The 19,808-nt window shown below is 39.3% G+C and overlaps 1 protein-coding gene across 1 annotated transcript in view; it reads right to left on the bottom strand.

Moving 5' to 3' along the window:
* Positions 1-19,808, bottom strand: part of Ca10 (carbonic anhydrase X) — a 359,930-nt gene that overhangs the window by 253,025 nt on the left and 87,097 nt on the right. The window contains exon 2 of the mRNA XM_013037785.1: positions 4,029-4,171. Coding sequence (XP_012893239.1) covers positions 4,029-4,082 — 54 coding nt within the window. The 5' untranslated portion in view covers positions 4,083-4,171. The remainder of the gene's footprint in view (positions 1-4,028; positions 4,172-19,808) is intronic.

The following is a 19,808-nucleotide window of genomic DNA, read 5'->3' as shown; positions in this document are numbered from 1 at the left end:
AGATTCTAAAAGAAATAGAGAAGAAAAGTACTTAGGAATGAGATTGAAGATTCAGTCAGCCAAAGAATTTCATAGAGGAGTAGGAGTCACAGAATGTGGATAATCAAAAGGTAGGTTGCCAGGCATGTTGGCTTCCATGTACCATTTCATCTACTTGTGTGGCAAATGTTAGAAAGATCATAGTCTGAGGCCAGCTGGGGCAAAAAATTAGCAAGACCCTACCATGACATATAAACCAGGCCAGGCCTAGTGCTGAATGCATACAATCCCAGCAATTGGGAGGTATAGGTAGATAGAAGTTACTCTCTCTCCCTCTCTATCTCACTTCCTCCCTCTCTCTCTCTCTCTCTCTATATATATATATACATACATAATTACACTATACATTCATATATAGTAGTTATTACATATATTTATATTTATATCATGGGAAGTGTGGAAATGGTCATGTAGACACACCTATATCACTTTGTGTCACATGTCTTCCGTTTGTCTCTTCCCCTCGCTCTGTGACATAGGTAGATTGAATCAACAGGCTCCCTTCAGCCTTTCCCTTCTTTGCAAAGAGAGTCAGGCAAAAGTGTGTGGGGTGGGGGAAGGTGAGGCTCTTTCTTTCCTAGCTCATCCCTTAGTTTGCTGCCTGCCTGTCTGTCTTGCTAAAGGTCTCCTCCACAGCTTCCTAGGTCTGGTAGTCACTCCCTCTTCTTATTCCTTCAGGACCAGGATTTGTCATGCATAATCCCAATTGCTCTGTGTCTCTACTGAATCTCTCTTTGAGAGGCAAGCTCTAAGTAAGCAAAATCCAAAAGGAAGCTGATGACAGCAGGATCCTGGCCTCCACTAAGCAAAGAAACCTGAATACATGGGAGAAAACTTCTAGGAGAAAACTGAGGTGTCTCCATGGACCACTGAAAGTCCAGTCGCCTCCATCTTTTTGCTTGTTATATCTCTGACTAGGTCACTAGGCTAGGTCATTATTTCTACCACCTGTCTCTTCCTTCGAATTCCAGATCCAGGTACTTCTACCTTCTATCAGAATCTGGTCATATACTTCAACAACAAAACTGGGAGTCTTTTAAAAGTCTGACATTAAAAAAAATAAATCTTGATTGATTTAATAGGTATATCTAGCATGGATTAATTTCAAACTATTTAGAACGCCGTGAGTTAAGTTTAAGAAGGTAAAGGGTGGGAGACTCGTTCCCAGGCAAGATAATTATTTTCACAGGCATTACACCTTAAGGGACTGTCATGATAAAACTACAATTATTTTAGGATTGTATCCTTAAGAGCCTCATGTGTCAAATATAGACAGCAAAGGAGAAAGTACTCCCTTCCAAGACAAAAGAATATGGCTTAAAAATGAGCATTGAAAAATATGCAACCAAAAGGGCGAGAGTAATCTCAGTTGTGATAAAAAATGAATACACTCTATTATATCCAAGTCATAGTGCATTTTGAGTCTTATCTATTTTTTATTCCTGTATTGTTCTTGTGTGGAGATTGAACTTCAGTCCTCACCTGTGCTAAGAAAAGCCCTTATTCCATCATCTGAGACATGTGTCAGGTCAAATATGTTAAAACAAACACGATAACCTAAATCAGAGTCTGTGGCAGAGCTGCTTCATGGTTTTGTGAATTGGGCACATTTAAATGCCAGAATGGATAATGTCCAGGAGTAAAACTGTGACACAAAACACAAAGTTACTGGGGCGTATTTAACCTCCCAACACTCATGCAATTGAAAACTTCAAAAGGTGGCACCTTGCCTGAAATGCACGAAATCTCCTGTTGAACAGGGTGATTAAAGAAAAAACAACCAACACTTTTAGGTTGTATGTTTCTTTAAGTGAAAAAAAAACCTGCAAGAAACTAAATTCAGAGCATGAATCACTTCTAAAACAACTCTCCAACTCATGAAACACCACCTTTAAAAAGCCTGCAAACATGATTCAGCGATTGTCTATCAAGTTTAGGCATTTCATTATTAGGCACTCTCTCCTGCTACTGTCTGTAGTTTGGCTTCTACCTCTCCCAAATGCAAAAGTCACCATCAGCCAGTTCTCAGCTCTTCAAACCGCAGACAGCACAAACGATGCCAGATATAAATATTGACACTGTTAAAAGTCAACATTTCCAAAATCCCAAACTTGAATGCTTTTGCAGATTGATTTGGATCAGGTACACTTTACTGTATTGGAAAGATTTTTTTTTAAAGTCATTTGTATTCCCCCCAAAAGAAAGACAAAAAGCAACATCAACATACATCTTAACACGTGAGGTACTTTTAATTCCAGGCTACCCAGTCTTTTCTTTCCCAGTAAATTTTGGAGAAAAAGTCTTTAAGTTTGTTTCTTTCTTTCACATCAACATCTTATTGTAAGGGGATTTAGTAGATGATAGAATATAAATCCAGCATTTGAGTTAGCTTGGCATCCTTCCCATCCCATTCTTCAATGAACAATTTACTTAAAGACCACATCTTAAGAAAGTGATCTAGTTCCTTCACACAATTTCAGAATCTTCTCCTTTTGCCATCTTCTCCATTTGTACTTCAAACCCAATGTACACATCTTTGGCATGTGCTTTAGCCTTGCTGCTCACCTTTAGGGTGAATTCTGGAACTTAGGCATTCAGAATGGAACCTCATTCTGTCTTGAGATATTTTGTTACTTTCCCCTCTGCCCCAAATACAATTATCACCCTCCGTCATCATCTCCAAGAAAGAAAAGATGATTGACTATCTGGTCAAAACTTCAACTTTTGCTGAAACTCAGATATATTTGTGACTTTGAATGACTGATTCATCTTTTTTTTTTTTAAAGAAAGGTGAGTATAAGAATTTATATCAAGTTCCTTTTAGGGTTTATAAAAATAAAACTGCAAATGAAACAATAACTAAAACAGCTGAGCTTTCAATAGAATAAGAGCCATCAACCAAATGACCTACACAGACCCTTTCTACAAATAAAAAAGCTTCTCAAGTCACATTTAAACCAGCTTGCAAATACAACACAGCTAAATGGACACAATGTTACTTAAAATCTGCCTCTGACCCGAGTTCAAAATCACTGACAATATTTTTTTGTTTGTGAATGTGAAAGTTCCGCAGTCGCAAATGTATTCAAGCATATCAGAAAGAGAAAAATCGAGGTACAAGCTCCAATAGAAAACCAGACTGCCCATGAGGAAGACTAACCAGGGTTCACGGGGCCCAAACCCTGGGAAGTCAGTAATTGGCAACAACGTAAGTTGTCTCTAATTTTTTGCACACTAAAGAATTTCTTCTTGAGTTCACAAAGACTGAATCACCTTCAAACACCATGTTCTTGTATGGGTATTTTTTCTACTCCACCTCTGACATCCTTACACGGGCAGCCAAATAGACATGAGCCAGCCAGAGTAACACTGGGTTTTGTGGAGCCCCTGTGGGCACTGTGCCTTTCTACAAATTAAGGAGGAGCTCATCTCAAAGGGAGGAGAGCCATGGAGGGATGTAGGTGTGAGACTCACAAAGCATAGCTCAGCATTTCTGGGAAGGAGTGAGGATTCTTAGCCAGCAAGATGCCCCTAGGAGGATTAATGATTGATTTTCTTATAAATCATCTAAGGTGATGGTTATTTGTTTGTTTTCCCTCCCAGGATGATAAATGTCTGATTTTACTTTTCATATTTGTTTTCCCCCTTCTCTTCCCACTTCATTGAGATCAAAAGACAGCCAAGGAAAGAATCTTAAAGAAATTTTTCTCACCATGGAGTACAAGGAAAACAAAGTATTTTCTGACCTTTATGGGGTGCCATGGGGCTAGGCCCTCAAGCCACTTCCATGGGGTACGTAGTAATTACAAGCTCTAGAGTTTGACTTTGCGAGGTTGCAGAGGCACACATTATACTCATTGGCAGCAAGGTTAAGGTCGGTTGCATTTTGAGATGGAGACACAAACTCATCCAGACGCCTGAGGATCAGCTTTCAGAAACAGCATTGCCCCCTCTGCTTAATTCACCATGTCAGCAACATGGCAGCTTACCTTCCTGCCCCCCGTGTTGATGCGCAGGGGCGTCAGAAAGGGGTCGAAGATCATGTGGCTGGTCTCTATGTTGACTGGTGACTGCCGTTTCCCCACCGAGCAAAGGTTCCAAGCCGAGTTCACCAATCCCCAGAAAGAAGGAACTAGAAACAAATAGAAATGATGCAATTAGTCTGGATGGCAGGGTGAGGGAGCCGTGATAAAACCCCAGCACATAATTGGTGAAAGGAAAGCAAAGTACCCCCAGTTCCTGCTCACCAACATATCTGGAGGTAACGATCATTATTTTTCTGGTTTGATCTTCAAGGTTTATAATCACAAACTCTTCAGTTTAGATTATCCCATTTATGGGCCAATAGATCCTCTGGCCTCTGTTGTGTAGAGTTAGCATTATGATTATTTTTTTAAGGATATTCCATCTTTGTAAAATTCCCAACCTATTACCAACTAGATCATAATTCCAAGACTAATGTCCTGTTTTCCTACATGGGAGAAATAATACAAAAATCAGCCTGGTCCATGGGTATTTTGGACTTTTTTCAAAGAAAAATGTCATTCAATGTATACAAGAAGTGTTTTCTACATGTTGTCAAGACTAAACAGAGGGATTGAATTATTTCTATGACCTCCCTCCCCCCCCCCCAAATCAGTGCTAGACAAGAGCTTGACAACTCAATTCTGTCTGTGTTTGGTGAGGTATGGTGCCATTAACCTAATGTGCCAGCAGCTGAAGAATGCAATCTTTTGATAGGCAGAAAAATGACATCGAGTGCTGAGTGCAAATATCCAAAGGAAAGCCGTCTGCTCATTTTCAGCTTCACATTAAATTATCTATTAGGACAAATCTCTGTGGAATTCCCAGCTCTATTTTCTTCTTTGCAAGAAAGCTAGTAGGGAAAGAGGGAGCGCCCACACAGTGATTTTTTTTTGTTAGTGAAGAAACTCAACTCTTAATCTTTTATGGCCCTTCTCCCGTACCTCCACTGAGACACAGGATTCAGATGTCCTATAAACATTTTTGAGATTTTAGGGCCATTCATTCATTCATTCCATCTCAGAGGGTACAGTGAGCTCCTATCTTGTGTCTAGTCCTTGATTATGTTGAATTGGGAGGAACTAGAAAAAAGCACTAGAATAAGGAACATGCCAGGGAGTTGAGTTTAAGCTGTGGGAGCATAACTATGTTTATCACAGCATTATTCACCATAGCTAAGATATGGAGCCAACCCAGATGCACCTCAGTGGATGAATGGATCAAGAAAATGTGGTATTTATATACAATAGAATTCTATGCCTCCATCAGAAAGCATATTGCCCTATTTGTTAGGAAATGGAAAGACTTGGAAAAAATTATATTAAGTGAAACAAGCCAAGCCCAAAGAAACATAGGTCCCATGGTTTCTCTTATCTGCAATAACTAGTGTATTCGAGGACAAGCAGAAGAGGTCAAAAGCTATGTATATATGACCATATAACCTGATGTTAAGTGAAATGAACCCCAAGATAGGGACACAAGAGGTTTTATCTTTGTTACTGTTCTTTTTAATGTACTATGTGATTTTTTTGTGTTTCTTTGTATGTTCTTCCCCAATGGTACAACCCCTGATGTCACTGTATATGATTCTGGTGTCCTGCATCTTGTATATACATTTTTTTCTAATGGGGAGGGGAAGGGAAAGAACAAAATGCTGAAATAAGGATACAGGATGACCCATTGCAACAATAAGATGTACAAGACACTATGTTGAAAACGAACTTTACAACTTTGCAGGGGGCAGGGAGGGAGGAATTGCGGAGGTGGGGAGGGAAGGGATGATAGGGGAAAAATAAAGGAGGGAGTAACAATACTCCATAGGAAATGGACTCATTACCTTGCTCATGCAATTATAACCCCTCTGTACAGTATCTTTACAATAAAAAATATATATATTTAAAAAAAACTGAGTGACTGGGATTGTGGGTATCATGAAAGGGTGGAGCCAGGGAGTGAGACACAGAGAAGAAGATTATTTCAATCATTTTGCATCCCTCTGAAATCAGAAACAAATTTAATGCTGCCTTTAATTTTGTGCAGCCATTGATCCTGCCCATACTATGGAAAGGAAAAGGAGTGGACACTTGACAGAGTCTTATAATGCAGGAGAGGAATTAGGATAAGATGGTGTGCCTAGTCTCATCCAAGTCAAAAACTCTATGACTTTTCTATTTGTTCCAGTCAACATTGGGAAGAAGTTGGTTCCTAGGAAAATACTTTCAACATGGTTATATAGAATGGGCTCTACAATCTGACAAATAATTAATTTGCTAGCATAGATTCCAATAATCCTCCAGTGACTCCATTCGTTTAGCAAGTTTGAATTGGCTTTTTCACCATTAACCATTTTCAAAATGGCAGTCACGGCTTCAGACTTTCAGAGAAGGCAGAGGAGGAAGAGGACATTTACACATGTGCTTCCTTGCTGCTTTCATTCCTTGTTTCTTAAAGTATGTTAACGAGTGTGAACCTCTTGTTTGTAAGTCGTATTGTTCTTGCAAAATTAGTATCTAAGGAATTTTTGCCTTAAGTATGTACTGGCTTATGCTGGCAATCCTAGCTACTCAGGAGGCTGAGATTTGAGGATTATGGTTTTAAGCCAGCCTGAGCAGGAAGTCTGTGACGGTCTCATCTCTAATTAACCACCAGAAGAGTTCAGGTAGTAGGACTTTAGCTTTCAGCAGCAAAAAAGCTCAGGGATGGCTCCCATGCTCTGAGTTCAAACTGCCAGGACCAGCACACACACACACACACACACACACACACACACACACACACACAATTACATACTTTAAAAAATATACTTTTCTGACTGGGTACCTGTGGCTCACACATGTAATCCTAATTACTCAGGAAACTGAGATCATAGGGTCATTGTTTGAAGCCAACACAGGCAGAAAAGACTCTTATCTCCAATTTTCCAGCCAAAAGCTGGAAGTCAAACTGGGCTCAAGTAGTATAGCACCACTGAGAACAAAACCTAAGGAAGAGCATGAGGACCTGAGTTCAAGCCCCAGTATTTCAGCACCTGCATGCATTCCTTAGATCTCAGCCTCCTGAGGATTATAGGCATGAGCCACAGGCTCCTCCAGGCTCTTTCCTCTTTATAAGTTGGGTATCTCAAGGTATTTTGTTTGAGTAACAGGAAGTTGACTGATACAGATAATAAAAGATACTTTACATACTATAATTAAGTTAAAGATGTTGAGATGGAGAGATGGTTTGGATTGGCCCATTGTAATCAGGGGGAGACTTACAGGAGGGAAATAGGAAGTCCAGTAATGTAGAAAAGAGTTATAAAGAAGAACATAGAGATCACTGGGGATTAGGTAGAAGTCTGTTGGCTCCTTAAATGGAGGCCGAGGTATGAACCAGGGAATGCAGTTTCTGTGAGCTGGAACAGGAGAGACAAAAGTGCCTCTGAAAGAAATGTGGGTTTGCTGACATTGTGATTTTCAACCCTAAGAGAGTCATTCTAGACAGCTGACAGCCAGAGCTGCTCAGATAATAAATTTGTGCTGTGTTAAGCTATTCCGTTTTGATCATTTGTCTCAGCGCTGGTAGGAAACAAATATAGCCCTTTTCTCTTAGTAAAAAAATCCATAAGGCAAAAAAAAAAATCTCTTTGACAATCCAAATATCACATGATATCTGTTGAGGAAGACTTCTTGGGAAGCCAGCTTTGTGATAAACGTAGTTACAGCTGGAACACATTGCATTTCATCTACTCTGATGAAAATCATTAACAAAAATAATTCCAGTCCCATAAAAGGGTCGTAAGACAGTTATTATATGGCAGTGTGTGTGGGCAGATGCTACGATGCTTGGCTAATAAACTTCCTATCCAGAAAGTCCCACTACAAAACAAAACCACAAACAGCAAAAACTTGATGCGAACATCTGCCTTCACGTTTATTGGGCATGGAATTCCTATGACAAAGTTTTTTCTTTTTTTTTTTTTTCCAGTTGGTCATGGGTTCTGAACTCTGGATCTGGGCACTGTCCCTCAGCTCTTTAGCTCAAAGCTAGTGTTCTACCACTTGAGCCACAACACCTTTTCCAGCTTTTTCTGCTTACGTGGTGCTGAAGAATCGAACCCAGAGCCTCATGCAAACACTCTACCACTGAGCCACCTTCCCAGCCCACGACAAACAGTTTTGAGATGTTTATATCCCCACTCACTGTCAAGGCTCACATTTCTGATCAAGCCACCTGCTTGGTAAATAGAGAATAACTCAGGAGCAATTGACTCTGTTCCACTTGTGTCTTTTATTGGCTCCACTCTTGAAGGGATATGTAAGTTTATTCACTGCTGTGTGGCTGGTCTTTCATCAGCCATAAATGAATACAATTTGAGAAACAAGCCATTTAAATCATCTTATCTAATGTAACAAGGCATCCATGCCCATAGACAAAGGGTAAAGTCCTCAACCCCAAACCACATAGCCAGGTAGAGGCAAGGACAGAACAAAGACCAGAACCTGATTTCAAGACTTCTGGTACCACTATGATTCCACTGCTTGGAACCATTCCTTTCCAGAAGACTCCATTCATGAGCAGATTCTCAGGTCCAGGGAATTTCAGATCTAATTACTGCCACAAATCTGACAAGACATGTGCTATAATTTCTCTTGTGGTAAAACTAGAGGTACATGGCCGTGTACTGTGCAGTTAAAATTAATTTCAAGTAGAAAAGTTCAAAGTGCAATGATCTTAAGTAGAGTTAGGATTTTAAAGTGGCCATAGACAGAATGGCGAGAAGAGCAGAGAGCTCTGGAACAGGCAGCAAAGATGTGTTTGTAGGGTCCCAAGGAGATGTGAGGAGAAATACTGTTCAGAAAGAATTGTTTCAGAGATAGTGCCTAGAAGCTGGCTGGCCTAGGCAAGGTTTTAGTCTACGTAGAAGTGAGAGCAGTGTTAAGTGCTGGGGCAAGTTGAAAGTGTTGAAACTAATCCAGGACTCAAGTGTCAATTGAACCAGGGGTAGACAGGCAATTGTGGTATAATCTAGATGTAAAACAAATACTGTTGGGCTGTGCACAGCCTGTAATCATAGCTACCTTTCAAGAGGATGAGAGCTGAAGACTGCTGTTTGAATCCAGTCCAGACAGGAAAGTCCATGAAACTTTTTTTTGGGGGGGTTGGTCATGGGGCTTGAAATCTGGCCTGGACGCTATCCCTCAGCTCTTCAGCTTAAGGCTAGTATTCTACCTCTTGAGCCACAGCACTACTTCTGATTTTCTACTGGTTTATTGGAGATAAAGAGTCATGGACTTTCCTGCCAGGACTGCCCTTGAACTGCGATCCTCAGATCTCAGCCTTCTGAGTAGCTAGGATTACAGGTGTGAGCCACCAGCGCCTGGCCCCATAAGCCTCTTATCTGCAACAAATCACCAAAAAGCTAGAAGTGAAGCTGTTGATCAAGTGGTAGAGTGCCAGCTATGAGCAGAAAATGCTAAGGGATAGTTCCCAGGCCCTGAATTCAAGTCCCAGGACTGGCACGAAAAAAAGGAAGGACAAAAAGGAAGAAAGGAAGGAAAAAAGAAAGGAAGGAAGGGAGAATGGCTTTAGGATAAAAGGAGAATAGGGGGGCTGGGAAGGTGGGTCAGTGGTAGTGTGCTTGCCTTGCATGCATTGAGGCCTTGGGTTCGATTCCTCAGTACCACAGAAAAAGCCAGAAGTGGTGCTGTGGCTCAAGTGGTAGAGTGCTAGCCTTGAGCCGAAGAGCTGAGGGACAGTGCCTGGGCCCAGAGTTCAGGCCCCATGACCAACAAAAATAGAATAGGAAGGTCTAGAGTGCATGCTTATCTGTATCTGCAGCCTTCATGTCAAGTACACACAGATGTAAGCATGCCCAGGAGTGAGCTAGCTGCTTTTATGTTCAGAACAAAGATGGATTTCTGAGTTAAACTATAAGACTCAGAACAAGAAAGTCCCTCTCTGGGTTTTTACAAACTCTTGGTTATCTCCAAGTTTTGGATACTTAACTATTGTCCATAATATTATCCTTTTCAAGTTTCTAGATAGACGCCTGATGTTACCTTTGGGAAGAGTGGTGGTAGCACAGATTCTATTTCCAAGTTCCAAGCTTCTCTGTGAAATTCATTCTTTCTTAGACCCAATAATCAGATTTTAAAACTTTATTACTTTATTTTATTTTCTCACGCATCAGTTATCACAGTTTATTGGGCAGTGTTGGCTTTTTCCTTAGCTTGATCAATACAACTTACTGTTGAAAAATATAGGCAACTGAGATGAGACCGAATAGAACTCATTTCAACTAATTAATCAACAACTGGTCTGAAAATGTTTGAGTTCCATCATCCTTGGCATTTTTTTCCTACACAGGCTTCTAATTTACATATAAACTGGAACACACAACAGACTTGAATATTTTTGCAAATTAATTTTCACAGAAACTAAACAAGGGAATTTCACTGATACATCACAGCTCTGAGTTATCTTGCCAGAATATTTTCCCCCATGGAAGTATTGCCATTCTTACCCTAACTACAAATCCCCAGTGTTCTCTTGGCTCTAGGTCCAATGAGCTATAAAAGATGTTCAGTCACTCTGTTTTCCATGGCTGAAATCATGGGCTTTGGCAAACTCAGAGCAAAACCTGTCAGCTGCTTGTTCAAACCAGTGAAGCAAGAAGAGAATCAAACAAACAAAATCCCAGTTTACTTTATTAACACACCTTGGCAACCTCCAGACAAAAACAAAGTTTTCACTGAAACAAGAAATAGGTCAAGAGAACAAGGAGCTAGAGGAATCAAGCCCGATATTAAAATTGGCCTTGATGACATTTTTATCCTAAGAAGGTTTTCTAAATTCACATCATGATTTTTTTTTAGGAATCCTCATTATTTATTTGTCCTGAGCCAGCAGATTTTGTAGAGATAAGGTTGTGGTCAGAGTGTTAGGGACTGGGAATTATTTTGTACAGCATATGCAAATTTGCTATTTTAGGAGAACAAGATAAACTCAATTCGTAAATGTTGACTGCTAGATTATGATATCAGGTATTAAACTTGGCAGTCATAATTCATATTTACTGAAGACCTACTATGTGCTATGCAGTGGGTGAGTTGTCAGGAATGACTGAAGCAGGCAAAGCTCTTACTGTCACGAATCTTGGAGTCTATTGAGAAGTGCAAGAGAAAAACAAATGTATACATATTGATCTATGTAAGTAAAACTTCTGGTTACCATGCCATAGGGACCATTAAGTTGTTAATGAATTATAGAATAAGTCAGGAATGGGAGATCTATCTGAGCAGAATGGTCAGAAATGATCTTCAAGGAAGAGACAGGCAATGGACTGCCTAAGGAAAGTGAGGGATATAAGTAAAAGGTAAAAGGATGTCAAGGCAGAAAGAAAGAGTGAGATGGGGGAGAGAAAAGTTTGATGTGTTCAAGGCACAGGGGAAGAGCAGGTAGACTTGAACCTGATGAGTTGGATGAAGAGGAAAGTCACAGGAGATGGGATTAGGGATGCTGATTGGGATAGATGACTAGGGTCTCTGTGTAAATCATTTTATTCCCTATAACAGAATCTGTCTGGAGGTTTTAGGCAAGGGGAAACATTGGTCTGGCTTATGGATTAAGAAGAAATAATGTATGTGTTTTGGTTTGATTAGAAGGGAAATTTAATTATGTGTGGTTTTAGCAGAAAAAGAACTGATTCCCAGGTAATAATTTGAGATACAGATATTTTGTATGTGTGTGTGTGTGTGTGTGTGTGTGTGTGTGTGTGTGTGTGTGTAAATTTATTGCTTAGGCTGTTTCTAAATTCGGTCTCAAAGGCAGTACTAATTGAATGCTTTAAAAAAAACTGTTCATCATATGTGCCAATAAAATAGCATTTTTCTAGGCTCCAATGAGTGCTGTACAAGTTGTAACTTGAAGCAAAGATGGTTTCCATGAAATCTCAGCTGAGGTAATCTTTTTTTCATTTTCAGGAATTAAATAATGTCCCCAACTTTTTGACCAAAGAAAAGCAAATGAAAGTTGGGAAAATGAGAACTGGTATAAGATGGAGCTTTGTTTAATGCTACTAGACAAGGAAAGTCTTCTACTTCAATATAGCAATCTCTGCTTTGGGATTTAAAAATGAATATACATTTTAAATAAGAACTCATATCTTTCCTTTGCTCTTTCCCTTACCACTGTTGATTTACTGTCATTTGCTCTCTTATTAACTGTAATAAATACCTACTTTGAGCCATTATTAATGAACAAGTTTAAAATACCCAGTGCTGCAGGCTTTTGGCCTCTTTCTGATTTCAGACTTACTTCATATGGGGAATTGGCCATGACATAAATTCCCTTTGCTAATGGACTCTTTCTTCTTGACAAGGACTTAGATTCATAGGATAAACTAAGGCCTCTGGTCTCTTACTTGGATCTCCAAGGAGTTGCACATATCCTATTTAATACATTGGCATTAATTTGTGCATTCATCTACAAAAATTAATGGAGCACCTCTAATGAATGAATCAGGGATAGTAAGATAAATCAAGTACCCTTACTCTTAAGGATAATACAATGGAAAGATAAGTAAGCTAGAAATTCATTGTAACAAAATGTTCATAAAATGAACATTAAAGCTTAAATACAGATAAGAAAGCCAGCTAAACCAGGCTCTTTTCTGAAGCCGTAGGGAATACCTTTCTAGGAGAAGATTCACTAGTCTTGTGACTAGTCAAAAGATTGAAGCACTTCATCCTAAAGAAAGCCATAGTATAACAACTGAAAATATAACTAGAATTTCAATTGATATTAAACACGTAGTATTAAAAAACCCATGGATCTTCTGAATACCCCAATTTTACAATTACTAGAGTAGAAGAAGAAAAAATCATGAACGACTCCATTCTCACTGTAGAACCATGAGTATAGGTGGTTAAAATTCTATAGCCTTAGTCTCTTAAATGACCTGATAGTAGTTTCAGAGCTGTTTGTGAGATTGAGAGCTTGTCTGTATAAAGTCTGGTATAATATTAGTTCTGTAGTCAGTATTTAATAGATGTTACAGTAGGGGTGAGGGAGCAGGTATTCGCAATAGCATAGCCATCTACACTTTGCACCTTGGTAAGCATTCTTGGGGCAAAGATTAAAAAGAATCAAAAGGGTACAGTATCTAAGCAGGAGGGCAAGCAGATAAAGCTTTCAGATTCCCAGCCCAGTTTCAGCGCAGAGAGCTCTGAAGGCAGTCTAGGTCACAGACTGGTCACTAATTTCACAAGGCATGTATAATTACTTCTTCTTCAGTGTCTGGGTGGATGGAGGGGTGAGCAATGAGATGGATTATCCAAAAGGGTTTTAACTCCAGTGTACTTTGGCATTTGTCAGGTTATTTGTTTGTACAGCAGCCGAGTCACCCTGGCATTTGTAGTTGGTTCCGGTGTTGGAAACTGACTGGCATCCCTACAAATGTATCTATTGGGGTAAAAGGAAAGTAAGGAAGGTGATGGTGTTTCATTTGTTCATCATCATCCCTTAATATGTTCTGTGTGCTAGGAACTCGACATCTTGCTTAATCCTTTCCATGGTGTAAGATGATCATTTATCATCATTATATAAATAAGAAGAGTAAGACTTGAAGAGGTCAAATGACTTCCCAAGGTCACTTGGCTAATTACCAAAGGATTAGGATGTGAGGTAATTTCCTCCTCCCCTCTAGGAAAAAGTCCAAGTAACATATGTATGGTACCAGGTGATCCAAGGTACAGACGCATACAACAAAAAACAATCATCTTCTTGCCAGTGGTGACCAGTGTGAACAGGATGGACAGCATCACACACAGTCCACTGTCCCAACATATGCTCTTAGGGTTTCTTTAGATATCACAGTACCTTTTGTTTTGAGTAATATGCCTTAGGTTCTACCCCATGTCAATATTAGCACGAATAGTGCTATCTTTATGGATATGTAAGGCTACAATAGAACTTCCATCTCTTGAACATGCCTTACTTTTTTCAACTGTTCTCTACCTTAAATGTATTTGTGTGTGTGTGTATATATATATATATATATATACATGCATACATATGTATGTATGTTAAGGTTATTTCCATCTTCTTTTACCATTAAAAATCAGTGTTCTGATAAATAGCTGCGAACATCTTCGTTTTAGTATGGGCACTTTCATCTCAGTAGGGGAAGATTCCTGAAGGTAGTATTGCTCACTCAAAGTACACACAAGCTTTATAATAATAGATGCCGGCAGAACACATGAAAAGATGCTGGCGGTGTCTATGAATATTTACATTCCACTCAGCTGTGTGATATGTTTGTCCCCATCCCCAGCTCCACAGTGTTATTCATTATTTATTTTGGCAGCTGAATGGGGGGAAAAAAACAACCGGCATTTCACTGATTTGATTTGCATTTCCTAACTACTGCTGAGGTTGAATATATTCTCATCTACTTCTCAGTTATTTATATTCATTTTCTGATCTTATTCTTTGTGTATTTTTCTCTGGATTATTTATTTATTTAGTATAAATTTTAGCTATCACTTGAACTGTAGAGATAGGAACCCTTGTTACATGCTATCAATATTTTTTTCCTGGTCAATTGTCTGGCTGTTAACATTGTTTTGGATGCTTGGGGTATTTTGTTACGTATCGATTAAATTTTTTTTATCTAATGGAGTTTACTGACATTTTTAAGAAGTAGGATATCTATTAGTTTTCTTATTCAAGATGACCTACCTATAAGTCATATACATTTTTTCCTTCAAGTTTATAAAAGATTTTGACTATAAGATATTTGTAAATCAATTATTCAAAAATGTGCTCCGCTATGGGACAGGGATCTAAGACATTTCCCAGATAATAAGTGAATAAGGCTAGTATTGTTTATTAAGCAAATCATCTTTGCCCATCTACTTTAATACCCTTCTCAGCACAGATTGAGTTTTCATATATCATTATGGTACCAGAGACCCTCAAGCTCTAGGGAAATCTGCCAGGATTAGGAATTTTAGGAGCACTAAATATTTGCAGTATTCCTGAGAACCTAAGATTCTTAGAGTCTATCTAGCCCATCCTTGAGTCTTCAAGTAGCTTGGTATACTTGAATCATACCTGATAGATGGGTTTCCCTTTCTTAAAAATATCTCCTAGACAAATTTTACTTCTTGAAAAGCTGCCTCTAGTATAAAACCCACAGTCAAAGAAGCTTTGAAGATGACTTGTTGGAAGATATTTCAGTAAGATAGACAGGATGTAGCATTGAGGGCCAGGAGGACTGGATTCGAGTCTTGGGTTCTTCTAATAACACGTATGTTGACTGTGTTGGACATGTGTCTCATACATTTCCTATGTATTTACTCACTTAATTATCTGTGAAGTAGAATTTATTACCCTGGTTCTTATAGGCCTTATAGAAATCTGAGACACAGAGATTTCAGTACCATCAATATCAAAATAACAGCAGCAGCAGCAACATAAGCAACAACAACAAAAACAAAACCCCCAACAACTCAGGCTGTCTGGCTCCACATCTTTTTTTGTTTGTTTGTTTTTTTGGTCATGGGGCCTGGATTCTGGGCCTGGGTGCTGTCCCTCAGCTCTCCAGCTCAAGGCTAGAGCTCTACCACTAGAGCCACAGCTCCACTTCTGGCTTTTTTCTGCGTATGTGGTGCTGAGGAATGGAACCCAGGGCCTCATGCTTGCAAGGCAAGCACTCTACCAGAGTCACCTTCCCAGCCCCATCTTTTTGTTTTTAACTCCAGGGTTTTACTTTCTTCCTCCTCTCTCCATCTTCCCTCCTCCCCTCCTCCTCGTCCTTCTAACTTTGAGCCTTAACTTGCATCAAAGATGTTTTACATTGTGTTTTCTTTCCTTTCATTTTTCCTGAGCCTCCGTCTATTAATTTGTGAGATCAGGTTACTTTGTAGCCACTAAAGTGAAGCCAATGAAATACTTTAGTGGGCACTATAGTATCTACTAATGTGAAGCCAAGGAAATTAGTCACAATGGCCACGGCCTTGTCTGTGTATGATCCAGCCATTGAGCATGGCATTGAGGATGGACTTGGAAGAAGACAGCTTTTACAGCAAATTTTTCATCAGTGTAGTTTGCTGGGGAACTGAAGCTCAAGGAATTGAGTAACTTACCCAAGGGCATTTCACTAGTACATAGCTGAGCTGGCAGTTTTCCTTCAGGTTTAACTTACACCCTCCTGCCCTCACTCACTGCACAGACCCTATGCAGAAACTAACCAAGCTAAACTACACTGCTGTCCTTTGTTTCCCCTTCAAAATTTTGTTTTCTCAGAATTAAGGCTTGTGAATCAGATGATTCATTCTTGGGAAGATACCCAAGCCCCTAGAATAAAGTGTCGTTCACACAAGCATTAGGCTTTTGTGCCATGTATCTCCAGTTTAAGATTGAGCCTGTTTGTGTGCCCTATCGGATTGCATGTTTTTCCTTGCTCCTCGTAATTATGGAGGTTGCAGAGAAAATCCCTTAGAAGAGTGCTTCCATGTGTGTTCATAAATAAACTTATTCATTCATTAAGTATTCTCCATCTACCCAGCTTTGAAGGAAATGGTTGAGTTGATGTCTCTGGATAGCTACATGAGCTGTTTGAAGATTATGGAAAATCTGAATCTGGCTTCAAGGAGCCAGATGCTAGGGTTGCCGAACTCACCACCTGGGCATGAGAATAAAGCATCAGGTCATAATAACATAGCCTCTGAAAGTAGGTGATCTTTAGCAGTTGCAAATTCTAAAAGTTCACTGAGGCAACATCAGGCAAGTATTTCCTACAAATTCAAATATCTGGTCTACCACTTTTTAAAATCCTACAAAACACCTGGATATCATAGAATACCTTGTCCTTTATCTAGTTGGGTAGGGTAAGGATTTTATTCTCTGTTTCTCCTTCAAACTCTCCCTTTCTCTGTACTATGCTTGCTGATGCCAATCACACCCTTCTTCAAATGCCAAAGTAGACAAATGAAGAAAGGTTAAGACAATAATGGTAGTTAAACCTCAGCACCCAGATGTATGTGTACATAAGCTGAGCCTAGCTTTACAATACATTCTAGCAGTAGACATTTCAGGTTTTCTTTTTTTTGTAATTTCCTACTGCATTTGAATTTGTGTAATCCTTCAGAAGCCTACAGCTGTTCCAGTCTCTCTTGAGATTGACATGTATTTAGGACATTTTCTTTTTCATTTGAAAAACTAATGGAACTCAGGTTATCTTCCTGAGGCATCAAAAGGAATAATCATGCCGGCAGTCTTGGAATTCAAACAAAACGTACTCAGTCATTAAGTAGGGAATAAAACATGCAAGTGATCTGTGGATTTTTTTAAAAAACAGTTTAAGTACTAGTTTAGCTTTCCCAATAAGTCTGCAATTTGTTTCTTTTTTTCTTTTGTTGGTGGTGGGGCTTTAACTCTAGGCCTGTGTGCTGTCCTTGAGTACTTTTGCTCAAAGCTAGCACTCTACCACTATGAGCCACAGCGCCACTTCTGGTTTTCTGGTGGTTAGTTGGAGATAAGAGTCTCAGGTACTTTCCTACCCTACCTGACTTTGAACCACGATCCTCAGATCTCAGCCTCCAGAGTAGCTAGGATTACAAGCATGAGCCACAAATGGCTTCCAAATCTTATCAATACTCAATTATGGCTGCTTGCCTTAAAATGTTCATTGTCTAGCTGAGTTACCACTAACCTAATCCCACTGCCACGTACCTTAGTTTATGCAAGACTTTCTTAGTTAAGCATTCCAGCTCCAGGGCTAATTCTGTAGTACAAATAACAGAAGAGCTAGGCAGACCAGACTAGAAGTTAAACTATATCCATAGCCTACAACAACACTTAGTGCACAGAAAATATCAGGATTAGGTGACTTTAGCCTTTAGTTCCTTTGGGGCCTTGACTTCTGATGGAAACTGCTCTCTTCTCCCTAGTTCCCATTTCAGTGGTCAGCATAAGGTAACCCCTCAGCACTATTTATTGAATGGGTAGGTGGATGAAGAGAAAGGATGAATGATAGAGACTAAAGTTGAGTGTTTTGCATATCATTTCCTTGCCAGTGACTTGCACTGTCATCCTTCAATACAGTTTATGGAATTAATGGATTGTAATCAAAGAAGCACTTTTTAAAATTTGTGTCCATGAATATGGTATATTCTGAGCTTTTGAAGTTGGTCCTCTGAATTGGCAAGTCCTGCATTCGGGGAGGCAATCGATCATGGAGTGAAAAATATTAGAAAAGTGCCTTTTCATATTTATGTAAAATAATATAGCAACTGAAACAAACTCCTGACGCAGGTGAATGTAATTCCTCTGTATATCACCTCTATAATAACAATAACGTAGTAAGTGATAAAAATAGGAATCATACCTTTAGATTATATCCACACCCTCTGAAGCAGGAAAATCTCTCCTGCTAGAGGATCAGGGACCTTTTAACTTATATAGAAAAAGGAAAGAGCTAAGAGTGTTCCACAAGCTGAAATAAAAACAGCCATCTTTCTTTTCCTCTTTTAAATAGTCAGCCCTCTGAGGATTTCCTATAGTCCACAGCCTCTAGGCTGTTAAGATGGAATTCTTCAGATAGGAATCATTTATCTGCTATGATCTGGTTTGGGAAATCACTGTAATTATCATTATTAAGTGTTTAAGAATCCACAGGGAAATAGGGCATTGCACCCAGGATACCACTACACTATAATCTACAGTCCACTTCTGCTACCCTGGTGTCTTGCAGATTGGAAAAAAAGTATTATATTTTTACTAACATTGTGTAGGTTGGCCTGTGCTGGTTACATCTTTATGGTCTTCTTTCTCCTTACTCTCTAATATAATGCAGTGTAACAACTGCTTAAGGGCATTTACACTGTATTGGATAAAATGATTTAAAGTGTATTAAAGGATATGTATAGATTATATGAGAATACTATACTATTTTATACAAGGGACTTAAACGTCTAAGGCTTTTGGTAATACAAGAGAGTTCCTGAAACCAATCCATTGAATATTGCAATTCTCTGCCATTCCAGTGAGCAACAATACAGTCCTGGGCTAATTATCTGATCCATCCTGTACAAACTTAAGTTTGCACCTAATGATCAAATATGAAAAAAAGTAAAATAATACCAACTCAGGAGAATGTGAGTGACATTGATCAATGTGACTTTAGAACATAAGAAGATGCCTCTCTGTTTGGGTATTTACTCTTCCTTTTCTTTCTTTCTTTCTTCCTTCCTTCCTTTCTTTCCATCTTTCTTCCTTTCTTTCTTTGTACTAAGGCTTAAACTCAGGGACTTTGCACTGGATCAGCTTTCTTGCTCACCGCTAGTGGTCCACTATTTGAGATACAATTCCAGGCTTGCTTTTTGCTGCTTACTTAGAGATAGTCTCCTGGATTATTCTGCCTAGATGGCTTTGAACAGTGAATTCTCCATATCTAAGCAACTCGAGTAGCTAAGAGTACAGGCTTGAGTCACTAGCCTAAGACTAATTTCTACTTTTTATTTATTGTCGGGTGATGTACAGAGGGGTTACAGTTATATAAGTAAGGTCATAAGTACATTTCTTGTCAAACTTGTTACCCCTCCCCTTCTCTTTCTCCTACTTTCTCTCCCCCACCCCTCCCTCCAAGTTGTACAGATTGTTTCCAACGTATTGTCTTGTGTATATTGCTGTTTCATTGGTTTCCCCTTTGTCCTTTGTCAATCATTCTGTTGTTCCCCTTCCTTTCCCTAATTCAAATA

The sequence above is a fragment of the Dipodomys ordii genome, unplaced genomic scaffold, assembly GCF_000151885.1.
Source record: "Dipodomys ordii isolate 6190 unplaced genomic scaffold, Dord_2.0 Scaffold7, whole genome shotgun sequence".
Lineage (NCBI taxonomy): Eukaryota > Metazoa > Chordata > Mammalia > Rodentia > Heteromyidae > Dipodomys > Dipodomys ordii.
Note: the sequence above shows the minus strand (reverse complement) of the source record. Positions and strands in the feature narration are given on the sequence as shown.